Here is a 26,008-nt window from a genome sequence, read left to right on the forward strand (position 1 = left end):
ATGGGATGAGCCTAACCTCATACGCAGATGACACGCAGCTGGTCCTGGCCATAAATAGCGATGGAGACAGGGTGGCAGAACGTTTTCAAGGAGGCATGCTAGCAATTGGGGAGTGGATGGCCTCCAATTGTCTTAAGTTAAACTCTGAGAAAACGGAGGTGGTCATCTCTGGACCTCTCTCACCAGGATGGTCTCCGGCTTGGTGGCCAGCATCTTTTGGGGTTCCTCCCAAGCCAGCCTCTAAGGTGAAGAACCTGGTAGTGACATTTGATGATGGCCTTAACTTCATGGCCCATGCTAGGAAAACAGCAGCTACAGCGTGTCATAAATTAAAACTGGTAAGGAAAATTATTCCTTTCTTACCTGACACAGCTGGAAGAACCCAGGTGTTTGCCCTAGTTTTATCTTCCCTGGACTACTGCAACGGACTATTCGCAAATGCGCAGATTCGAGTGACTAACAAATTGCAAACCATTCAGAATGCGGCGGCCAGACTCCTTTCTGGAACACCATAATTTAAATCTGTTTCAGACACAATAAGGAGTTATCACTGGCTGCCGATTCATAATCGAATCAAGTTTAAGACTTTATGCATAGTTTATAAAGCACTACATAATCAAGGTCCGCAGTTTCTCAGGGATACGTTAATTCCATATACCCCCTCCAGAAATCTTCGTTCTGCCACCTTGAATCAGCTTGCGGTGCCATGGACAAAAACGGTTACCTGGGGTGACTGCCGATTTGTGGTGTCGGCCCCTAAGCTATGGAACATTCTTCCACAATCCATTAGGACCAGCCCCTCACTCCTGCTTTTCCGTAAGCGCTTAAAGACCTGGCTTTTTAACCAATAAAACTGTAGCGAAAACACTCTCTGAAGATCGTAGTTGGTTTAGCGCCGAGACGCCTACGGGTATTCGTTCGCGCTTAATAAATATTAATAATAAATATTAATAATAAATAAATGATATCTTTATCCAGCTGAAAATGAACAGTACTTGATGGATTTATTTGGTGACTTCTTACATTCTGCTGAGCTTTTTGAAGGTAGATTTGGTGTAACTAGAGGGACAAGGGCTTTTTGATTCGCACCTACAGTTTGTGTGGTACTTCTACAAAGGAGGAAACTATCATTGCAGAGACAGAGTTAGGCAAATAGAAGGTTTCCGAGTGTCCTTGTGATGATAATTACCTAATTTCTGCTGTTTGTCCAGTGGTCAAATGGTCAGACCATAAATGGTTTGGGAATAGTCAATCAAATTGTTTCAAACCCTTTTTAAAACAGGGCTCAAAATCTTCTTCTCTCGGAACCATTTCTAAATTCTTTGTAAGGAAAAATAAGATATTAATGTATTAAATGAAAAACAGAATTAGTTGTTATATTAAACCATTTTAGGATACCTCTAACATCAGAACTTTCTTAATTCAAATAGTATACACTTTTATTAACAATGTTTAAGGATTAAGCTCACACCACATGAATACATTGACTATGTCTGACCTCCTTAGGGAATCTAATTTACCGAAGTTGTTTATTTGTTTTACTTTGACTTGTTAAAGGTCCAGGAATCTGTGTTACCTCATGTCATAGGACCATCATAATAGTGGGATTTTTTCTATATAATTGTTTACAACCATAGGGGATTTGAAAGTAAATTAAACAAATGTAATATGAATTAAATTTTGCTGATAATGTAACTTGAAGTACTTTCTTAAAAATCTGACAATATATTTGTATATTTGTAGACGAAGACAGACTTCTTTAATGCAATTCAAACTGAAACCTCTTAGTAAGATGATTGTTTTTCATTGGTTTGAAGAAGCCTTCCAATATTGATAAAATGCACAAACGTTGCTGAAAGGCAATTGATTGTAAGTTTCAGACAGTATCCTTTTTGATGACTAACTTCACTGGCATATTAGGATCATTTTGGCAAATATTTTATGTTAATGAAATGCCATAGCTTATGTTAAAAATAAAAACTACTTTGTAAATGGTTGTCTTTAAATATATCAACTCACATTTTTTTGCAGGCAGGAGATGATCTCCGCCAGGATATGCTTGTTCTTCAGATCATTAGAGTCATGGACAGGATCTGGCTGCAGGAGGGACTGGACATGCGCATGATCATCTATAAATGCCAATCGACTGGAAAAGGACAAGGTTAGCATGGCTTATTGATGTGGAAGCACAAACATTGCACAAACTATTGCAGGAGTTGCTAATTACCATATTTAACACATGCCACATTGAATTAATTTAAATATCTCTTCAAATAAATTGACTTTCAAATCTAGTAAAGGAGAGCATTATGTAACATGCATGACCACAATAATTCAGTGAATGATTGTGATGGCTTAAAATCTATGTTGTCGCTTCCTCAAAATGTCTCTGGTTGTGGATGCAGGTTTCACCTGGTCTTTGATAATGATTCAAAGGAATAATTTCTTGCTGATGATGGCTGATGATATAGTACAGGACAATATATTATATCAGGTAGAGTTGTGTATGAATCTAGGCCAGAATTCAGGTGAGTACTAAAATATGAAAATAATTGCTAAGAACCAACCTTTCTCCTAACAAGTACAATTGAAATGCACAACAGTGGTCAGTATCCACACCCAATTGGTATTCCATGATCCAGTGAACATTGTGAAATAAGAAAAAACCCACCTGCATGTGTACAGGTCTGTGATTATGCCATTAAACTATTGTCTCTGTAAGTCTGTATTTCTTGGTGTATATGTAAGACGCTGAAGTCATTGTACAACATGAAAGAGAGACGTAAGAAAAGGGAACAGATATGTGTGTGATATGCACCCTTTATTTTGACTGTGCTCTTTAATGTCATGGAGACTTTATTCCAATATCTTCCACCCAATCAGGGGCTGTATTTTGAAAAGTGCCTTGGAGGTGCAATGTGACATTCACTCCAAATCAAGAGATCTGGGTTAAATCCATTGTTCTTTAGCTCACTATGCCACAGCAATTTGGACCCTTTTAGGGTAGTGTTGTAGTGTTTGGGTAATGTAGTTTTATGTGGTTTAGGGTAGTGTTGTAGTGTTTGTTTAGAGTAGTGTTTTAGGGTAGTGTGGGGGGGTCATGCAGGGTAGTGTAGTGTTATTATAGGGGGAGGACTGGGGGTCGGGGGAGGGTTGTGCAGGGGTAGGGTAGAGTCACTTACCTTGCAAACATCAACCACGAGTATAGCTTTACCACATATGCCTTTGCGTTGTAATGGCATGCGTGGTAAATGCATAGTCGTGGTAAAATTTTGTGATGTAATGGCATGTCATTGTCCATCACCTCGCGTAGTAATACCTGCGTTGTAATGGCACGCGTGGTATTGGCATGCGATGTAATGACATACATTCTACCCATCTCACTTAGGGTGAAAAGTACTGTGGCATCAAATGATGGACAGAATACTGGAGGAATCAAACATTCACCCCAGTCAAGAGATCTGTGTTAAATCCATCGCTATTTTGCTCACTATGCCACCCCAGTTTGGACATAGCCATATGCAAATCAGTCTTGACCCAGTGCTTCATGGTAACAGTCCAGCCCTAACTGATCTCTTGACTGGGGCAGAATGTTTGATTTATTCAGCCTTCCGTCCATCATTTGTTGCTGCAGCACTTGGAGGTGCAATGGGCATGTGTCTTTGTTGTTTGCACCCCATAAGGGACCTTATTATGATAGAAAGGGCTGATGATGCTTGTAGTGCCACTTCTTTAATATAGTTGGGAACTAATTGTCTGCCAGTCCTATCTCTAGAGGTGCATTCCATTACTTGCATGGAGCATTGACTTGATGCAAGTGAGGAAACACTTTGCCTTTACTCCAGTACCTTATTACAGATGTGGGCACACAAGCTTTTGAGGGCACCCTTACTGTTTGCCACATTCAGGTGTTGTACTGTCAGTGCACCCAACAAGGGAGTCCTTTAACAGGGGAGATTAGGGTCCCATAGACCCCCTCCACGCAGCCCATCCAGGCAGGTGTAGCCCCTCATTACATCTGCCTGCAGCGGGAATTTGTCTGCCTTTGAAGTGCAATCCAGCTGCTGCATTCAAAGTGAAAGTCTGCCTTTCACTAATGCACTGCCCCAAGGCAGGTTCAAGTTGATGGCATGGTAAGGGCAGTGTATTAACTATGATAGGGTGCGCTAGCCTGGTCTGTGCCCGGTGCATCCAGTTAAAGGTTGGTTGCGGCACATACTAGTGCAGTGCGCCTTATTACTAATATCGTCTCTTGTGTTGTCATAATAGGATCGAATACAAACATAGTTTAAAAAATGAAAAACTTGGAAGTAGTGGAGCATCCTCCTGCTTATATCTAATCCCAGATGTTGTCAATGGCAGACCACATTTTAGCTGTTTCTACCAACTACCTAATATAACCTGAATTATTACACGGTTCTCTCTTATCTTAGCTACTGAACTCGGAGTGGTCCCTACTAAAAAATTAATGAAGCTATTTGTTTGAGGGCAGTGATCACCCTTCTTATAAGCCAGTAGTTAATTATGTACTGTACTGAAAATCTTATTTTCAGAAGTATGGTTCATGAATTATAGTTTAAATCTCTTATATTCACATATTCAATTCCACAGAAAATAATTAGCCTTTCATCAGGTAATGTTGAATTAGGCCCACACATCTGATTCGTTTTGCACCGACAAACAGTGAGGAATTGGAAGCTTACTTTCATAGTAAAGCAACAGCATTTATTCACATCTAATCAAATATATTTTCGGAACCTGCCCTATTCACATGCATGTGTCAGTAATAAAGGACAGAAAGTGTTTCTTAGTGGCAATAATTGTGCAATGTCACTGAGCGGTACACTTCTGTGTAACGGAATTAGTTTGCATGGAGCCTGTGAAGGGAACTCAAATAACCTTTCATGTCACCAGCTAGGCGCACCTGCAACAGAGATAGAACCATTCTTTCAAAGACTCTATAATGGGAGTTACATTCTAATTGTAGATCGCAGATGCTGTAGTCTTATGCCCGGGACTCCTTATCTCGTAACCACGACTGCGAAGGTCAAGTGCTGTGGACGCTTATTGTTCCCCAGCTCCCTTCCAGACAGGGAGGCAAGGGCATGGCCCAACTTGAAAATTACTTCTTTTCGAATAGATACTTTAAGCAGAATGAAAAAAGTGCTTCTTCAGACGCCGACCAGACTCACGTCATCAAAAGAAACGTATGATCTCCTAGTCGCAAGGACGACTGCAGAGATTCACTCCTTATTATCAACTAATTCCCCCATACATTTCGCAGAAATCCTGAATGAAATCTTAAATATTTCTGATACCAGTGGAGTCTCAAAAGTATTTAAGACAGTATTTTCGATGGCATTAACACCATTCAAAGCCATACTGGGTATTTTTCCAGATTTCGTCCATTCGATTTTTGGCGGACTTCCCCTCATTTTGGGACTAATTGCAGGAATCCTATTCTTAGTCCTTATATTTCGCTATGGCAAACCATGTCACAGACAAAACACCTGCGACAAGGGAAGAAACAATCCTGGCCATTGGATACCGGGACCGGATATCAAAAATCCTGGGACTAACCCGGCTTAGAGACCTGAACATGACTTGGTTTCTTTCATTTCGACCAATGTGGCATCGATGTGTTTTACCTGTATTAAGGTGCTTGCTATGTGGAGAAGAATGCGTGTTAGACACCTGTCTGACTCTACAATCAGATGCGCCAATGGATGCAGAAACATTGTTGAGTCCAATAAAGGCTCATGCTTTGTGCTGCCCTCAACGGCTACCAATCCTGATGACGGCATTCGTGGAAGCTTCACCACTACGATTAAGGGGTAGTGAAGTTCAAGATGAAAGCAGCATTGATCAGGTACGACCTTCTGTCAGCAATACTAATCAAAACGTCAATGGAGACAATCATGCGCACGAATGCATGGTTACATCTTTTTCCGAGTTAGTGGAACTCTCCCAGGAAGCTGTTGACGACTTTTTCGAGAGTCTAAATGATATGATGTTCTCACCAGAGCAGAAATAGAAACTTTTGAGAAAGCTCGTACACGGCGTTCCCTGAATTTGGCCTTCAACTAGAATAGCAAAATACCATGAACAATTTTCCCTCCAGTTCACGGACAGCAATTTTTTTTCAGCAGCCCCAAAATATTTTTACGAATTTTTCGGGACACTTATTTTCTGCTTAAAGTAAGAACTATTCTTAGAGAACTAAAATTCTATTTTTAGATACTTTATAGACATTAGCTGCCCGCTGGTATGTTCATAATTATTTTATTCTGTGATGGAATGGTCTCGAAACTTTTTTCTGTATTAAGAGCCATTTCATGTGTAAATTCTCATATACAAATTAGTGATAATGTATAGATATGCGTGATTACTTTAGCATTGTTCTACAGCTTGAGTGCATATATTACATGTGACTGTTTTTTCCGTATATTTGATCATTTCAAAATGCATTTATGTATTTTGGGGTGGTAAGGTATACACGATATTCTACAGTATGTTTTCACTATGCATAGATTAGTAAATATGTCCATAGTTAGCGTGGAGTGGGTGTGATGTATTCCTATAGGTTCTGTATCGATCCCCCTATTCCTGACCCTATTCTGGTTAACAAGTTAACTAGCAGCCATCCAATGAGGCAGAAAACCCCCATGATGCAGGAACCGTTATCTTATAAAGCCACACTACGGCACAGGAACGTGTTATCTGATTAGGTCATAACGCTTGCCATCTAATTAGACAAGCGATATTCCTCCAGCCCCTGATAAGGCATACGGAGTTCTCAAAACAAATCAAACCTATGACAGACCTGGGAAAAACCCTGCGGCCATTGTTTTGATTTCACCGAGAACTTCAGCAAAAGAATGTGCTAACGACCAGGTCGTATGACATCCTTATTGACGTATCTATGTCCATCCTTACGTCAATCTCGGCACCTTAAAGGTATAAATATTACCGATATTGCCCTATGCAAACACACGCGGTGGTGACGAGATCGGAGCAGCCAGACTTGCTATGTGGACCTATGCAGAATAGCTTGTAAGTAGTCAAGCTTGTTTATGTTCAGGAAAGATAAAACTAATTAAATTCAAGGTTTGGGAGGTTAGATTCTGGCCAGCATTGGAGGCTAGTAGAGATGGATTGGTTCTGGATCATCTTGCAGGGTTTCCAGTTCAGCAAATTAATAATAATAATGGCATGTTTTTATACAGTGCTTCATATTATGCATCTGCTCTTAATAAGTGCTGTAAATAACACATAATATGTTTACCCCTTTGAATGGTAATCTATATACCCACCTGAGATGGAAGGACAGAGGAGTCAGCCTTGGCAGAATTTGAGTTTGTGACCCACTGATACCTCAGTGGTGAGAGTTCATGGCACTGAAATATGCTGACAGCCAGTATGTGGGGTCAATGAATACTGGATGCCACATGGCATAATGAATATTGGTTAAGAGCACTAGAACAGTGTATTAGTTGAAGTACGGCAACAGGAAGTTAGCAGGATACAGTAGACATGTGACATTGCTGTCCTTGGCTGGCTTTTGTCTCCTTTGTAGAGTAATGAATAGAGGTGATTCCTGTCCCACCCTCAGCAATGGCGGATTGTGTCCATGAGGCAGGCCGGCGTTCCTCGTGTCTCTGTTGAGCATGTGCAAGTGCGCCTACGGGGGAATGCGCTCAGACAGAGAGCAGGTCGATCACGGCTTTGCCTTCGGAACTGCTGCGGTGTACTTCTTGGCCCCCCCGCTCTGGACGGCGTTTATTGACGGCGCTTTGCACTCTTGTTCCTGTCGGGGAGGACTTTCAGGCTTTTTGCTACAGTTTGGCCGGAGAGGAAGACTGCTGACACCAGTGCTGACACCAGTGCGTGCGCCTCCCTCGGAGAGCTCCTGCCTCACTGCCTGAGCTTGGACGGGCTCGCAGCTCCAGCAGGTGAGGGGGAGCAGGCGGCTGGTGGATTGAGCTGCCCATTGAGCTGCCCATTGAGCTGTGTATATTTGCGCCCATGTGCCTGCTCCTATTCTGAGGCAGGTTAATTAAGAAAAAAACTGCAAAAAAGGACATTCTGTCTATTAGCATACAGAAGTACAGTGGCACAGGACTGATGAGTTGGATACATTTGTATCCTCTTTTTTGTTTTTTCTGTCCCTATAATGTGCCTTTCTGAGTCTCTTCTTGGAGTATATTAATTGTATATCTTTTCTTATCTTGGGAGAGACCAGAATAATAAAAAGTGGGATAAAAGTCATAAGTGCCAGCAAAATTATTTTTCTTTGGAATTGCAAGAAGGTCTAGAATGAGAAAACTGTTACATGCTCGCCTGAAAGTCAAAACCCGCCCAGCCCTTGCTCAAGGAAGCAAAGGAGGTAGTCCAATAGGCCAGTAAGGAGAAAGACCCCAATCTGCCCGGTCTAGACTTTACACTGGAAAGTTCAGACAAGGATAATTTATCCTTTGTTACTTCTTTGGAGCAGATGGGCACAGCGGACTCGCCAGACAAGAGCTCTGCTACTCTACCTTGAACTGACGGTCTTACCGGACCTGCCGTGAGAGAAACGGCCAATGTACCTTCATTTCCTGATCTCCTGTTGCTCCTAGGGAGAGGGAGAGAACTATCGACCAGTAGCGACGCCACCATTCCATTCCTGCCGTGAGGGAAACAGCATTGGCGCACTACACCTCCCAGGGTGCCTCACTCGGCGCAGGCTGACAACGTCATCGGAGGGCGCCACAGGCCCTCATAGGCGGCGCTGCTCTACCTCCCGGTGAAGCCCGGGCCAAGGGCGGACCCGTCCGCGCCCGTCAGAGGCTGGGCTGGGCCAGAAATCTAACATCTATATATTGAGCCCCGAAATTAAGGTACTGTTGTCCATGCGACCAGCCTACTAATTAGCTGGTTTCATTATCTCTTTTTCCTAGACTGGAGTTCTAAGTATTTTTTCACTGACTTTGCACAGAGTACTTGAAGGAACTGAATGTGCACAGGATTTTTCTGATTGGATATTGCCTCTTTACTAATATCCATCTAATTTGAATATCCTATTGTTTTTTATAGTAGTTTACTGCTTTCAAATTCTCTACCTGTCTTATTCCAATTAATATTGTGAAGGAGAGGCTATTTTTGTATAATGGGGAAACAGGCATGTGTAGTAAAGAAACAGATGCTAGCACCACCCAAACTAATGTCCAGCAAACCTACCTCTATAGACAGAAAGTTGGAAAAAGCTTTGGGAGTAGTAGCAACGGAAATAGAGAGGACTGAGAGACATTTATCCCTGACTCCTAACCTAGATATTGCGTCCCCTGATCCAAGCCCCCTCCAACCTTCAGGGGTTTCAGTAATCAAGCTTTCTAATGATCAGCCCCAGCTCATTGAACCAACTAGCCCAGAACGACCCAGGGCTACTACGCCAAAACAGCAGGGAAGAAAATGTAAATCTAATCCCAAGGCGAAAGTTATAACAAGAAGGAAAAAAACGATAGGTAGAACCACTGACAATGGAACTACTGGGGGGGGGGGAGTCCTTGATGAAAGTGTAGAACCAACAGGTGATCAGCCATCTTGGATTACAAAGCTGGTGGTCGACCTTCAGATCCAACTGAGGGAAATTGTTAAGGATTAACTAAGACCCCTTCAAGACAGAATTAAGGGGTTGGCTACTATCTTTGACGATTGGGTCAGAACAAGGGGGGCAAATGATAGTGCATCTGGCCTAAAAATCCGGAACTAACTCTCAGCCCTCTACTAGTAATATATTGGCTAACCAGCACATAGTCACCATAGAGCAAGCCCTGCCCCCAAAACCCAACGGGGGTAGTTTGGTACTGGAGGCAAATAGAGGTAGTGAGGAAAGCTCAACTAGGGGCATCGCCAATCTAGTAACTCCCATGCCAACAACGAGGAAAAAACAGGAGGATTAAAACCAAATAACAAGCAGGTGGGGGGGCGATGTGCCAGAAAACATAGATGATACTAATTCCCCCCCCCCCAGTTATAAACGTACCCCCTGCATCAACCCCATATGTCCTCATCATGGGGAGACGCGGCGCTTTAGTTTGGCCAGCAGTTGGGGCAACCAGCGGGACTCAGAGCCCCAGGAGACAGCGGGGCCGGGAGCAGACCGGTAGCCCCTCCCCTTCACCACCGGGGGCTACTTTAACTTCTTGCACCTCCTGCTTCACGGGAGACGCGGCGCTTTGGTGTGGCCAGCAGTTGGGGCAACAAGCAGGACTCAGAGCCCCAGTAGACAGCGGGGCCGGGAGCGGACCGGTAGCCCCTCCCCTTCACCACCAGGGGCTACTTTAACTTCTTGCGCCTCCCGCTTCGCGAGAGACGCAGCACTTTGGTGTGGCCAGCAGTTGGGGCAACCAGCGGGACTCAGAGCCCCAGGAGACAGCGGGGCCGGGAGCGGACCGGTAGCCCCTCCCCTTCATCACCAGGGGTATTTTACTGCCTGTGGACTTCCGTGACGCGGGACGCGCGCGGGCGGGTACCGGGCTAAGCCCGGGCAAAGGGCGGGCCGTCTGTGGCCGTCAGAGGCCAGAGGAAGCCGGGCCGGGCCATCCCCCTAAGTTTTGCAAATGGGTAAGCGCAAACAAGTGTGTAATGGGGGACAGGGGGGCCAAAAGGCAAAAGTACCAAGGAAGTCGGACTCTATTATTTCATATCTGACCTTAGCGGTGGGTATAAAGAAATCGCTGATGCAGAGAAGGAGCTGGGATTGAGCCCCCTTTTAACTGCGACTGAAGGGGCTGTGATGATTGATATGCCTACACCTGGGGCACACTTTGAAACTTTGCCAGTGTTAACTAACTCCACGGATGCTATTGAGGCACAGAACACTATAGTGGAGATGGCTGGTGTTGGAACTCTGGGTGTCCAGCCTCTCCCAGAAGATTGCCCGGGAGCAAATGTACAACAAAATTTAGGAAAACGAAGCACTAAGAAATGTTCAAGGAAGACAAAATGTGCAATTGACTCACTCAGTATTAGTGACTCTGTTATATTAAAAAAACTGAGTGATATGGTAGGGGATATGTTTAGTTCACGTTTAGAGCCTGTTTTGGTTGGACATTGTGGATACTCTTAATACATGTGTTGCAGGACTCTTAAAGAGATGTGATCTTATTGATTCCTTTGTTAAAGATTATAGAGGGCAGCATGGCTCATTTATACAAGCCCAGCAAGCACATACAGCTAATGCAGGGCACAAGGAGAGTTATTCCCTCAATGTCAGGCCAACCCTAACTCAGGATAAAGCCACCCCGACACCAAATAATAAGGGCCTGAGCGGGATTGCCAAACAATATGACTCTGGTAATCTTTCCTCTTGTGTTGTCCCTGTAGCTGGTAATAAAGCTGAGCAAAAGAAACTTGCAAGGAGTCCTAACCCTGATAAGAAGTCGTTAAAACCCTGTGAGATTAAGTTGCATCTCCCCCCTGAAGCAGTCCCTTTGGTGGCCATACTTACAGGAGTACCCCCACTCGAAGAAAACTGCATAGAGTCTACACAGGGGCTTTTAAGACAGTCTAGAAATTGGTGCAGGCAGTACTCTAGTGGGGACATAGATATCTCCTCAAGTATTATTATGGCTAGAAGGGTAGGTTGGGTTGGACACCGCCCTAAGGGTATGGAAGGGGATTGTATTGTTGTAAATTTTAATAAACGTGATATAGCAGATAGACTGTTCTGGGATGCATCTGATTTAATGAATACTGGAATTAGACCAGTGCCTTTGGGCTACTTCTATCCACCCTTAGATGTACAGATAAATGCACGTTCTACATTCCCACCTCTGCCAATATGGAGGAGGAAGCTGACTCCAAGTACTGCCCAAAGTTCTGTTTCTTCGCAAATAGTGGGTCAGCCTTGTCAGAGCTCTAATGGCCTAGAAGTGGTTCCACAAATGCACTCGGGGTCCCAAAGTCCTCAGGTTATGGATATAGTCCTGACTAATCATTTTTCTCCATTATCCCAATTGGAGGAGAAGATATAACTCAGTCCCTAAGGGTGAGAGCCATCGAGCATAACCAAGTTACCCACTGTAAGATTCTTAGTTGGAATATTGCAGGAATAGGGTCAAAGAGAGATGACGAGAACTGGGTGGCATTTTTAAAATTGCCTGATATAATAGCCATACAGGAAACATGGGACAGAACAAACAATTTTTTCTTAGACGGGTATAGTCAATTTGGCTTACCCGCAGTCCCTTGGTTGGCTGGTAGGGCAAAGGGAGGCTTAGTTCTCCTTTTTTCACTTAAATTGAATGGTACTTTTAAGCAGGTGGAGTAAGGATCTTCTAATTGTTTAATCGTTGAGTTGTCTGTGTCCAAAACATAAAAAAACGCTATTTATTAATTTTTATAACTCGGGAGAGAATGACTTTATTAACCAACATTTAGTTTCCTTGGAGGATTTTTTATTGGAATATAGACTTAATCAAAACACTATAATCGATGTTATTTTAATGGGCGATTTTAATATACACCCCTGTAGTTTGGATTGTAACACAGAAGACCAGCAAGGGCCCCCTTTTCTGTGACTCCACACTTTGAACATACAAAACAAGGGGAGGCTTTGGAGAATTTCTTGGCTACTATGAATTTCTTTGAATCAGGGTGTGATGAGGGTGGGCCGAGGGCCCCCACATTTAAAGGGAAAGACACGGGTACTGTTATTGATTATATTTTTTGTCATCTTTTGTTTTATCTAGGGTTTTGTCATATAAGGTAGTAGTGTCTGTTTTTAGTGACCATAACCCTGTGATTTTAGAGGTGGACTCAGGGGCTGCTTTGGTTTCAAGGAAAGTTTGATCCTGGGAGTTTGTCACCTGATTACAAAAGAGCAGGGGAGGAGGCTTAAATGGTCAAAGGTGGTCCCGGAAACCTTCCTACAGGAATTGTTGACCAAGGTTGAAACTGATGTAGCCATATGCTTGGATAATTCTGCACCAAGTCTGAAGATATTTGATGCTTTTGATGCCATATGTAGCCAGATAACAAATGATTTGAAGGTCAAAACTAAATCTAGACCTTGTCAAGGTGAAAGATGGTTTGACAGTAGCTGTTCCCGGGCTCATTCCTCCCTGCTTCAAGCCTTCAAAGTAAAACCAAGAAACAAGGAACGGATTGCAAGTTTAAGAAAATCATATTAACAGGCTATTTTACATCATAAACAACAGATTAAAGATGAAGCCTGGAATAAACTTTTATCAGATGAAGTCCTGCGGGACAGTGAAAAATTTTGGGCAACTGTTAACCATCACTTTTTCTCTGGATCAGAGAATACTCCTCTGGAATGTAATATTCCAGATGAACAGTGGCTAGCACATTTTAGGACCCTACATGGCTATGAGGGCCAGGAGACTTCCTTAGTTGACATACCTTCTATGCAGTCAGTCTCCCCTATAGTTTTTGAGGTGTCTGACGTAGAAAGAGCAATTTTAGAGATGTCAAAGAACAAAGTGCCGGGCCCTGATGGGGTGCCGGCAGATTTTTACAAGAGTGCTCCTAAACTTTGGGCTAAGATCCTGACAAATGTTTATAACGCGTCAGGATCAAACGGGTTTCCCATATCATGGGCTACATCAACCATCATTCTGGTTTTTAAAAAGGGACAGAGAGGGGACCCCTCTTGCTATAGACCAATCTCCCTGATAGACTCGGCAGTTAAAATCTTGGGCAGAGTCATCCTGCACAAACTTATGGAGTGGTTGGATGGCAGAGGGGTCCTCTCAAACCTCCACTATGGTTTTAGACCGAAGAGAAGTACTCTTGATAAGTGCCTGAACCTACAGCTTCTAATAAGCAAATACACAATAGCCAAGGAGGGGTCCCTTTACATGGGCTTTATGGACCTCTCCACAGCCTTTGACCTGGTGAACAGGTCAAAGCTGTGGCAAATTTTATTGGATTTGGGTATTGATCCGTCTCTGGTAAATTTTTTAGCTGACCTACGTCGTGGTCTTTTAGCATCAGTTAGGGTCACACAGGAGGGTAGATGAACCAGTCACTTTAGCTCAGAGAGGGGGTTCAGGCAAGGGTTCATTTTGTCCCCCCTTCTCTTTACATTATATATAAATGCCCTGGAGATGTCATTAGGTGAGGCCTCTTTGGATGTCCCGCGTATAGGAGATACTGCAATTCCGGTTCTCCTACACGCTGATGATGCAGTCCTACTAGGCCCGTACCGGGCTAGGATTGCAAAAGCTCTTGTATTTTTTGGGGAATTTTATGGCGTCCTTGGACTTGAAAATAGATATAAAAAATCTCATGTTATGATTGTAGGGGAGAAAAGTAGAAAACAGAAAATGAAATCCTTTTTTTATTGTGGTGCTGAGGTCAAGAGGGTCCCCATTTTTATATATACAGGGGTCCTCTTTGATGAAAGAGGTACGTGGCCCCCCAGCAGAAGCACAAAAGTAACACGGTAGCTAGATCTACCTCGGCCCTTATGGGTTTTGCAAAACGCTTGGGGGCTAGACCAATGGAGGCAATCATAAAAGTTTATAAATCTAAATGCTAGGTAATTGCTACATATGGCTCCGCAATTTGGGGCCATACACCGCAAGACAGGATTCAAGTTGCGGAAAATACATTTTTAAGATCTCTTTTATCTGTGCCACAGTCTACCCCTACTTTTTCGATTCACACTGAACTGGGGCTGGGTTACGTCACAGACTTATTGAAAATTGCCCCATTGATTTGTTGGCTAAAGACCTGGCTTAACCAGGAAGTTTCGCTGAATCACTTGATCCTAGAGGACTGTTTAGCCTTGGATAAAGCCAGCAAGATCCCTTGGCTGGCCTACATTAAAACAATTTTTACAAGACGAGGGCGCCCTGTGCTTTATTCTTCCCCGGACTGTATCAAGAGAGAGGACGTGAGTTGAAATAAAACTAGTCTTTTAAATATGTTAGTATTGGAAAGGGAGGAGCAGGAATTGAAAAAAAACCTTGTAAAAGCTAATTATGTATTAGTAACCTCTCCTACACTTGAGCCTTATCTAAAATTAGTAACTAGACCCTTCCATCTGTATCTTTTGATCAGATTTCGTTTTAATTTAATCCACTTAACATTGTTTTTTTTTCCAAAATGGGGTAAACCAGAAAATTGTAACCCCTGAAAGTGTGATAACTTTTCTGCACAAGACACTTTGCATTTTATTATGTTCTGCGAGCACTATTCAGACATTCGGAAAAAAATGTTGTTGCCTATTTTGAGGGAGGCGGGATTCATACAGGTTAGGCCTGCCCTCATTTATCTGAAGACGCTAAGTAGTGCCCGTGATATATTCCATGTTGCAAGTTTTTAAGGGGCTGCGGTGCGGATTAAGACTAAGAGTTTATGTGCCCCGAATACCCTTGTCTGATTTTATTCTTTTATAAGGAGACTTTATGTGTAATCTTATGATCTGTTCCCCTGCACTAGATGAATTTATAGGATTTTAAAATTTTGATGTATAATGTCTATTGTATATATGATATGAATTGTTTGCACCTGTGTCTTTTTATGATTTTAAATAATGGAATAAAAGTGTTTTGACTGACTTGACTCATCCTTGCAGGCTCTCCTGAACTTAAAAGGGGCCATTTTGAATCGCACCAAGAGTTAAAAAACAAACATGTTCATTGGCTTGTAAATCATACCCCTTTCAGTTATGAGCAAGTGGACGAGATTTTATCGACACGCAGGGTGGGTTGGATTGACAGACGGCACAAGGACATACATGGCGACTGCATAGTAATCAATTTTAGAAATCCACAAGTGACCCAAAGGGTTTTAGTTAGAGAGGATGGGGGGACAAGGGTAGAATGTTATTACTCCCCTTAGGTTATTTTTATCCCCCACTTGGCACCCTCATGTTGTACGGCACCAAGAGTTGCAATGGAGACCTGTTCATTCTAAAGGTGCGTTTCCTCGCCCATTTCAACACTGGCAAAAGCAATCAAGTTTTAACATTCCTACCGGCAATAGGTTTAGCTGCCTTGATGGACTAGATTGACTAAAATATAATTCTTCCAAAACTGAAGCACAAACCTTTTCCCACAAACTGAAAGTCAGCTACAGGTTGGCGTTAAGGTGACTGGTCACCCGGTGTGGGGGGGGGTTCCTCCGGCAGGAGCATGAGCGGCTCCCCTGGCTGTACCCTCCCATGTGGTGACTCGCCGCCGATTGACAATCCCAGGGTTTACACACAAGGAGGTATTAACTCTGGGGTTGCTAGTGGATTATTAAAAACTCCTCTCCACCTTCCCATTTTGGCCCCCCAGAAACAGAACCCCTCTACCTTCCACAAAACAAGGGTCCTAGTATGGAACATTGCTGGATTGATGAATAAGATAGATGACCCGGAGTGGGATTCATTTACCAGCCAATCCGAGATTTGCAGGGCTTTGCTATTTTTAACATACTTGCATCAACTGGTGGCAAAGGGAGACCGTCTGGTGGCTTAAGCACTTGGGTAGGAGTCCATTTAGGCTGTAAGGCTAACCAGATCGACACAGTTTCTAATGACATTCTATGAGTAATACTCCAATTTCCATCTAAGACTTCTGTAGCCCTTATTAATGTATATTCTAGACCCATGGAATTGAGTAGAGAATCAGTCATACTGGAAGTACTAACTGTATTTTTAGGGACCATTGCTGCTAACAATATGGTGGTACTAGGAGGGGATTTTAACTGTCATTTTGAGCCCCTGGAGGGAATTCTACAGGATAGCCTCACCGATGAGGACAAATTCTGGGTAATCCCGGAGACGAGATGCCCTTCAGTTAAATAATGGTCCCCCCTGGAGTTCAAGATCACCATCAAGGTCTGCACAAACACCGACGACACCCTCACCACCGCCGAACACATGCACTTCAAGATCCACACGGACCACAAGACCACCCTCAGAGTCTCCCCAGTCTACAGACCACCCGGCCCACGTCCCCGATTCTGCAACTCCATCGCCGACTTCAGCACGCACGCACTGACCTCCACCGACTACATCCTGCTCGGCGATCTGAACTACCATCCGGAAAACAACAACGACAGCAACTCCTCCACCCTGGTTGACAACCTCGCCACCCTCGGCCTGAAACAGATCGTCACAACCCCGACTCACATCGCCGGCCACACGCTCTATGCCATCTTCTCTTCCAGCCCACACGTTGCCTTCAGCCACGCTTCCGAGCTCACCTGGACCGACCACCACTGCGTCCACTTCACCTTCCAGAAACCCGTCACCCACCACCGCACCCCATGGATCCCCCGCCGACGCTGGGGCAAAGTCACCAAGGACCTACTCGAAACACACCTCGCACTCAACCCACCGACCAGCCCCACCGACCCCAGGGATGGGGCCCGCACCCTCAGACTCTGGATGGAAGACTGCGCCTACACCTTAGCAGCAGTGAGACAACCAACTGACCGAGACACCAGCCAGAGAGCCAGCTGGTTTACCCCGGAGCTCCTGGCCTCCAAGCGCACCTTCCGGAAACTTTAAAACATCTGGCTCAGCGATAGAATGCCCGCCAACCGCGCAGCCCACAAAGACACCATTCGCAACCATCTTCACCTCATCAGGACCACCAAAAGAGCCTAATTCAAAGACCGCCTCGACAACAACGCCCACAACAGCAAAGAGCTCTTCAACATCGTGAAAGAACTCTCCAGTCCTAGCTCCTGCACCAACGACATTCCGCCTTCACAAGCCCTGTGGGACACCCTCGCTGCCTTTTTCCACCGCAAGATCACCAACATCCACAACAGCTTCAACCCCCGGCTGAACCCTACGGACCCCCCCACGACGAACACTCCGAACCTCACCGACCACGACCTTCTGACCACATGGACCAACGTGAGCACCAAAGACATAATCAAGACCATGAGCACCATCCACTCAGGCTCACCGTCTGATCCTCTTCCCCACCACATCGTCAACAAAGCCGACAGCCTCATCGCACCATTCAATCTTGGGAAAGCTCCCCCCGCCCCCCGGTTGAACCTAGCGATCCAAAACTAGCTCTCTCCAGTTGTAGGAGAAGAGTGAGATGGCCCCATTTCTGCCACTCCAAAGACAAAATGAGCGCCTTGTATGAAGAGTTAATCCCTGTTCTTTTGGTGGCATCAAATTCAATAGCCATGAATGGGGATGGTCCTGACATGGAGAAGGTGGAAAAAAATCACACCAAATTAGGAGAAGTTGCACTGACCTTCTTCTACCCAAAAAATAAAAAATAAATCACCCAGTCAGGAAGCCCCACTCATGGTTTAGTGACCGGTGTCGCACGGCTAAAAGAATGCTAGTAGCTTTAATAAAGGACAGGGATCGCCTGAAAATTATAACAGCAAGGAAGGCATACAAGGTGGCTATTTATGGAGCTAAAAAGGAGTGGGAAATGGAGAGGTGGGATGCATTAAAAATTGCTCTTGGGGACAGGGATATGAGGACCTTCTGGGGTATTGTCAATTCTGATAGTTCTGGACCCAAGACATCGGTAGACTCGAACTTGGATGAAGAGGTTTGGCGGGAACATTTTGAATCCCTCTAATCCAAGGAAGTCATGCTGCCTGGTGCGCCACCAGCAGGATGTCATTCGGGGATTGACTCTCCCCTTCACCCTGACCCCATTGATCATCCCTATGACAGTAGCTCCAGTATTGGTATAAGTCTAAATGAAATAAAGGGAACCCTAGCGAAAATAGCCCCAGGCAAAGCACCAGGCCTGGATAAGATCCCCGGGGACCTTTTCCGCAGCGAGCCAGCTGTCTGGGCCCGTATTTCTGGGTTCTATTTAATGCTCTATTGCAGGGTATGAGGATTTCCTCTAGCTGGCTGGGTGCAGAAATAATTCCAATCTTTAAAAAAGGCTCACCACTCCTGCCAACCAATTACAGGCCAATCAGCCTGATTGATATTTCCCAAAAAATCTTTGCGTGCATCCTGCTGCTCAGGCTACAAAATTGGATGGAAGAACAGAAGATCCTGTCCCCCTTACAGGCCGGATTCAGGGGAAAACTATCCACCTCGGATCAAGTACTCATATTACAGCTGCTGTACTGGAAAACCTTGTGTCTGGAGGGCAGCAGTCTCTTCCTAGTATTCGTGACCTGAAGTCAGCTTTCGATCTGGTTCCAAGAGAAAAACAGTGGACAGTCCTCCATGAGCTGGGGGTTCCCGAATATTTAACCCTCCTCATCAAACGGCTTCATGAGGACAATTTCACGCAAATTAGGTTTGGCAAGGATGGAGAGCTTACTGCTCCCATCCCGATTAAGCGCCGTGTCCGCCAGGGATGTGTCCTTGCCCCCACTCTTTTTAGTTTATATATCAATGGCCTAGTAGATTGTCTCCTGGTTGAAAAAAACCTAGATGCACCCAAGTTAGCCTCTCGTCCGATCCCGGAAATGATGTTTGCCGATGATACGTTACTAGTATCTAAAACACCCATTGGGCTTCAGAGGATTCTTAATAAGTTTGAAGTTTTCTGCAGAGAAAGAGGGTTAGAAATTAACCTGCAGAAAACCAAATTCATGGCATTTAATAGTTCTAAGAGCACATGCCCCAATCCCCTACTATATGGCAAACCCCTTGAGAGAGTTTCTTCCTTTATTTACCTGGGGATTACCATTACAGACAAAATGGATTGGGAGGCACACATTAAAAAATCATCCCTAAAACTGGCTCAATCATTAGGTGGGATCATGAAGGTCTTCTGTAAGTCCACCCTGAAACCAATTAGCCCAGCTATAGAAATCTATTAGGTGCAAGCCTGGGGAGGGGTACTATAGGGGGCTGAACTATGGGGCCATTCTGGTCCTGAGAACTTACCACAGGTAGAGAACAACTTCTTAAGGCATTTGTTGAATCTCCCACAGAGTACCCCATTAACTCCCCTCTCCCCTTCGATTAGACTTGGGGCTTATGGCAATATCAGAAGTACTGATTCTTAAACCTTTAATGTATTGGCGCCGTTTGTGGGTAACCCCAGAACTTTCATCTTATAGAGAAGAACTTTTAGTGGTAATGAATCTCCAGGGGGCTGCTAAATTGCCGTGGGTAGCCTACATCAAAAGTACATTTATTAGCATGGGGCTAAGGGAATTCTGGGCTGACCCTGAGCTTGCCTGCTCCTGAGTATCTAGGAAACAACTGAAGATCCACTTTGAGGGGCACAAATTGGCCCAGCTTCATAGCTGCCCAGAAATAGGCAAGTTAACCTCCGCATTCCTAGAGATAATAGACAGGTACTTATTTGAGCCGGCCCCAGATGTTATTAAACCAGCTGCCGCTAGAAAACTTCACCTTCAGCATAGGTATGGGGTGTTGCCACTACGCTGTTTCACTCATAAATGGAAGGGTTCCCTAGCCTCAAACAGCCACGACTCGTGCAGGGCGTTACACCCGGCGGTGACGTCAGGCAGAGGAGGGGTAGGGTGGGGGGTTGTAAAATGCGGGATATAGACGATGTTAGGTAAGTACCGAAAAAAAGAAAAAAAAAGAATTTCGTTGCGCGCGCTGCATCACATTTGGCGATGCAGCGCGAGTAACGAAATTAGTTTTATTTATTTTTTTCAGTACTTACCTGACATCGTCCATATCCCGCATTTTGCAACCCCCCACCCTGCCCCTCCTCTGCCTGACGTCACCACTCGGTGTAACGCCCTGCACGAGCCGTCGCTGGCCTCAAATTGTCCGGCTTGTGATAACCCTGATGAGACAGCACTCCACGTGTTCTTCAGCTGCCCTGACTACTACAAAGCAAGAAAACATTGGCTGGCGCAGATTTGCAGGAACCTCGGAACTAGACATTGTATGGAGGCGTTCAGAATTCTCAAGCATGACACAAGTATCCCTATTGTTTTTTCAGTTGCAGGCTTTTTATTTTCTATGTGGTGCACCCGCAAGCTTTTTCTTAAATCTTCACAACAGGCAATAGAAACCCCCACAATAGAAACTTAACTACTCCATTCTTTAATAAGTTGGGTAGTTTATCTTTCCATGGTTATCCATTGGTACCCTTAAATTTTTAGTTTTCATTTATCTGTTTTGAGGGACAAAATTTAACGTGAGAACTGTGTGGACATTTGTAATATAAGATTGTGGTCATCTTTTTATGAACTTTTTTAGAATAGATTTATTTATTTATTTATTACTTTCGCTATGCACTTTCCATAGATGAATTCTTGTTTACAGCTCAGTACAACCCTATGAGGTTTGATTAGTTGTCCTCCATTTTAGAGCATAGAACACCAAAATAGGCATGTGAACTTTTTATATTTTTATTGTATGATATTAATGTATATATCGATATGCATTTAATCCTCATTTTTTATATCAATGTGTAAATGTATTATGAGGGTATTTTACTATTATTATTTCACTTTTTCCTTCTTTTTTTCTCTTGTTCTTAAAATTCACGTGTACGTATTTTGACTGTACTTTAGTGGTCATACTGACCGAAATAAAGTTTATTGATGATGATGATGAGAGTTATGAATATGATGCAAAAGAAAGTAATATCCTGCTATTACAGATGTCTTCAAAATACTTTGAAAGGAAGTGCAAAACAAGGCCGGCTTTAGCACTGGTGGCTGCCTTTTCTCGAATCTCTTTTTTGTTACCCCCAAAGACCACCTTCTCCACTGATTCTTTCACGAGAACCCTCTAAAAGTATCCTTTGTCTCTCCATTGCACTTCTTTCACATGCATTTCATTTGTTTTATAGCACTACTCGTACCATTGTAGGGTGATGTGCACTTTACATCACACACAGAATATACGGAGAGAAAGAATCATACATGTGTAAGTCAGTCTACTGAAAATGTTAGATAAGACAATGAGGGTGACAAGGAAAATGAATCACATTTCACCCATACTAGTAGGCAGTATATTTGAAGAGTGTTTGGTCTCGAGAAGCACAGACTCATGATTTCAAATGTATCTCGGTAGTTGAGGTTGACTTTACTTATGAGAATGCATTTCTACTCAAATGTACCCTTTTTTAGCAACATTAGTATACTAAAAGATGGTGGAAAAAACATAACATTCTAAACAATACCATGCAATTTGTATGTAGCTCTTTGATGACAGCTCATAGGACACTGGGCTACATTAGGATTGTAAATTATGAACTGAAAGTTTTAAAAAGATGTCTGTGACAAGATTAGTAACCACTGGGCCATCCACACAAAATACCTTTCTGTAATCTGCATGGTACACTTTCTTTGCAGCAGTCATATAAATCCTCTGTGCTACCTTATGATGTGTCAAAACCGCCACTAGATGTTGATGAGGGGAAACTTATACCGCGCAACTTAGCCCAAGGGCATCAAGGCGCCAATCAGGTCATATAGTCTAAAATTCTCCAGGTGCACGTCTACGGGTAAGCCTCTAAAAAGAGCCATGTTTTTAGTGCTTTACGAAAAAGCGCAAGAGAGGGTTGTCCTGGCAGCTCTGGGGGGAGGGAATTCCAGAGCATAGGAACCAAGATGGAGAACGCTCTACCTCCCCATCTTGCTTTTACAAATTTGGGAACCAAGAAGAGATTTTTATTAGATGAGCGGAGGGCTCTGCTTGGGGTGTAAGGGTGGAGGAGGGACCTGATTCCCTCCGACCCAGAACCATACATAGCCCCATTGGCGAGGCAAAGGATCTTGAAGGAAATCCTAGACTGGATAGGCAGCCAATGAAGGTTTTTCCTGGCTAAAGATGCTGAAGAAAGCCTAGGAAGATTGAGGACCATCTTGGCCGCGGCATTTTGCACTATCTGCAAGCGATGAATGGGGCTCTTATTTAGACCCACATAAAGAGCATTGCAGTAATCCAGTCTCGAGGAAACAAGTGCCACAGTGGCTTGCTTCCGGGCATCAGGGAGAGGTAGTGAGCAATCTTTCTGAGGATCCTGATAACATTGACCCATTTGAATGTTCTCCAAGGAGTGCCGCCATCCCCATATAACTAATTGATTCTCAAAAAAAAATTCTGGTCACCTTTGGCGAGCACCCACTCTAAGATGTCTTATGAAGAAATTGCTAGCACCACAGCCAATCGGGCTGATACCTTTGGTTTTACCCCTGAAGAAACCAGTCGCATTTACTCTCTGATTCAGGAAGTGGATCTATCTTCCACAAGTACCTTCTCAAATCCCAGCATGTTAAGACAACTATTATATACTTCAAAGAGGATCATTAATCAACGCCTACACGCTGGATCTCTCATCAGATATCACAAGGATCAACGCATCCCGAGAGGATTACGCATAGCTCTGAAGCAGACTCTCTGCAGGAACAATCTGAAATTCACAGAACGATGGTATGCCATCCTTAACCGTTGTTCATTAGACCTCATCATACTCATAGTAGAGGAACTTTCGAAAGTCATTGATGACCTGGAAAAAGAAATTGCTCAAATTCAACACAACCTTGATGCTAATATGCCCAAAGATGAATTGGATAAAGCTTTAGCTGATATTACCGTTCAACTCGACAAATATACGAAAGAAATAAATGACAGAAAAATTCCAAAATACAAACGTGACACCATGGACTACAAACTGGGGGAAGTCTACAGTTGGGCGGAGGTTTATGCCCAACGCAGACAACAAAGACCGTACGGTAATCCTTCCTCAGATGAAGGTAGTTCTACTGATGGTTCTTCTTCACAAAGGGGTGGCACCCCTTATGGTAGACCACCTAGAAATAATGCACCTCCTAAACCTTCTGAGAACATCTCTGAAACCAGCGCTTCTACATCTGGTGTTTCTTTTTTAGGGAAAGGCCCAACCATCATCGTCGAACCAGGCGGAGTTGAAACCGTAAAAGAGAAAACCACATCAATAGCTCATGCAACCAGGAGCAAAAAACTCTAGTGATTAACATCTCAAAAGCATCTTTAACTGACCTACAATTGTCTACCCTCGAATGAGGTATTTCGTTTGTCCCGACATACAACACTTCTGAACTGGAAATGGAAGTAAGCCTATATAAATTTATGCGCACCTTGAGACTTCGTCATTTTTTCACTAATGTCTGTCCACCTACCAGCACTCCAATGAGCCACACCTGTAAGGAGTTGAAAAGCAAAAGCACATTTCTGGCTCCAGTCAGCCATAAAATATTTGACTCATACGAAACCATCACCATGAACTTAATCAAAGATTGTTTCAGAAAACCGAACTTCAAGCGCAATAACTTTAGCAATAAAGAATCTAGAGCTTTGAATCAAATTGCGAGAAATCCCAACATCGTTTGCTGTAAAGCGGACAAAGGGGGAGCCCTTGTAGTTATGGATAGTGATTTCTACAACAAAAGTGTCATGGATCATGTTCAAGATGCCAACCTTTACATGAAACTAACATGTGATCCTACCAAATCTTTTTCTAACATACTCAAACTCATTTTGGATAAAGCTTTGACAATGGGAACCATCACGGATAAAGATCACAAATATCTGACACAATCGCACCTGAAATGTCCTAGCATACATATGCTTCCTAAGATCCACAAACATCTAAATCATCCACCTTTCCGTCCTATAGTTTCGACAAAAAACTCCATTCATGAACCTACGGGGAGATTCATTGACCTATACCTTCAGAACATTGTTAAGACCATGTCTACGTATCTACGTGACACTACTGATTTCTTGAACCGACTTCAAAGAGTGACTCTGGAGCCTGACGGTTTATACACTTTGGTTACCATTGACGTATGTGCTTTATATACATCGATCCCTCACAACAGGGGTTTAGAAGCCATTGAATCTTTTTTGCAGATTCATCCGATCGATGACGATCTGAAAGTTCTGATACTTGAACTCATTCAATTTACTCTATATCATAGTTATTTCTCGTGGAATAACGACTACTATCTACAGCTTGTTGGTACCTCAATGGGTAATTGTGCAGCTCCCAGCTACGCTAACCTTTTTATGCATCGCATGGAATTAGACCACATCTTGAGCAATAACAAATGGTCTAACAACATTTTGACCCTGTGGCGATACATAGATGACATTTTTCTTATTTGCATTGGGCAATCTGAAGAAATCACAGAATTTTTGAAATACATTAACAGTCTTGATGATCATATTCAATTTACTCATACCATCAGCTCCAACAGTTTACAGTTTTTGGATGTCCAAGTCACATTACATGACAATAAACTTACTACTGACCTATTTGTTAAAGCTACTGACAGGAAAAATGCCCTCTTTTTCACCAGTTGTCACCCAACCGCTTTGAAAAAACATTTACCCTACTCTCAGCTGTTAAGAGCCAAAAGAATCTGTTCTGAACGTAAAGTTTATGAACTGTCGGAACAAAAGATTTTGCAACGATACAGAGACCGCAAATATCCTGAATCCACGTTACAGACAGCCAAATCACGCGCCGCTGCCAAGAATCGCCAAGACCTGTTGACCCCACTCACCAAACCCACTGGTGATCAAAGGCCCGTGTTTGTGTCTAAATATTCTTTAAGAAGCACTGACATCAAGAACATCATTTTGAAAAATTGGGATATGATCTGTTATGAACCAGACTTTCAGGGCATTTTCAATCACAGACCATTGTTCGCTTACCAGAGAGCCAAAAACATCAAGAACATTCTGGAGACTGAACCTGCAGACTCTTCCATCCAATATTCTGGTACTAAACCATGTTTAAACTGCAGTCATTGTCATAACGTCTTTAAAGGTAACACCGTCAATCACCCATCATCAGGAAAGGTCATCAAACTGTTAACCAATGCCACTTGTGATTCCAAGAACGTTGTTTATTTACTCAAATGCCCATGCGGCTTGCCCTATGTAGGGAAAACTGAAAGAAAAATTAAAGTCCGTTTGACCGAGCATAAGAGTACCATCAGAAACAAGACCACAAAAGCACCACTCGCGGCTCACTTTATTTCACACCATCATAATGTGAGTTAATTGCGGTTCCTTGTTTTAGAGATTGTACCGCTGAGACCAGGCAGGGATAATAAAAAAAGACTCCTT

At 43.5% G+C, this 26,008-nt stretch overlaps 1 protein-coding gene across 1 annotated transcript in view; it reads left to right on the forward strand.

The window, feature by feature from the left end:
- PIK3C2G (phosphatidylinositol-4-phosphate 3-kinase catalytic subunit type 2 gamma) overlaps positions 1–26,008 on the forward strand; it is a 2,201,800-nt gene that overhangs the window by 1,721,664 nt on the left and 454,128 nt on the right. Inside the window, exon 23 of the mRNA XM_078674033.1 lies at positions 2,032–2,161. Within this exon, the coding sequence (XP_078530159.1) occupies positions 2,032–2,161 (130 nt within the window). The remainder of the gene's footprint in view (positions 1–2,031; positions 2,162–26,008) is intronic.

Source organism: Lissotriton helveticus, chromosome 1_1, assembly GCF_964261635.1.
Source record: "Lissotriton helveticus chromosome 1_1, aLisHel1.1, whole genome shotgun sequence".
Classification (NCBI taxonomy): Eukaryota; Metazoa; Chordata; class Amphibia; order Caudata; family Salamandridae; genus Lissotriton; species Lissotriton helveticus.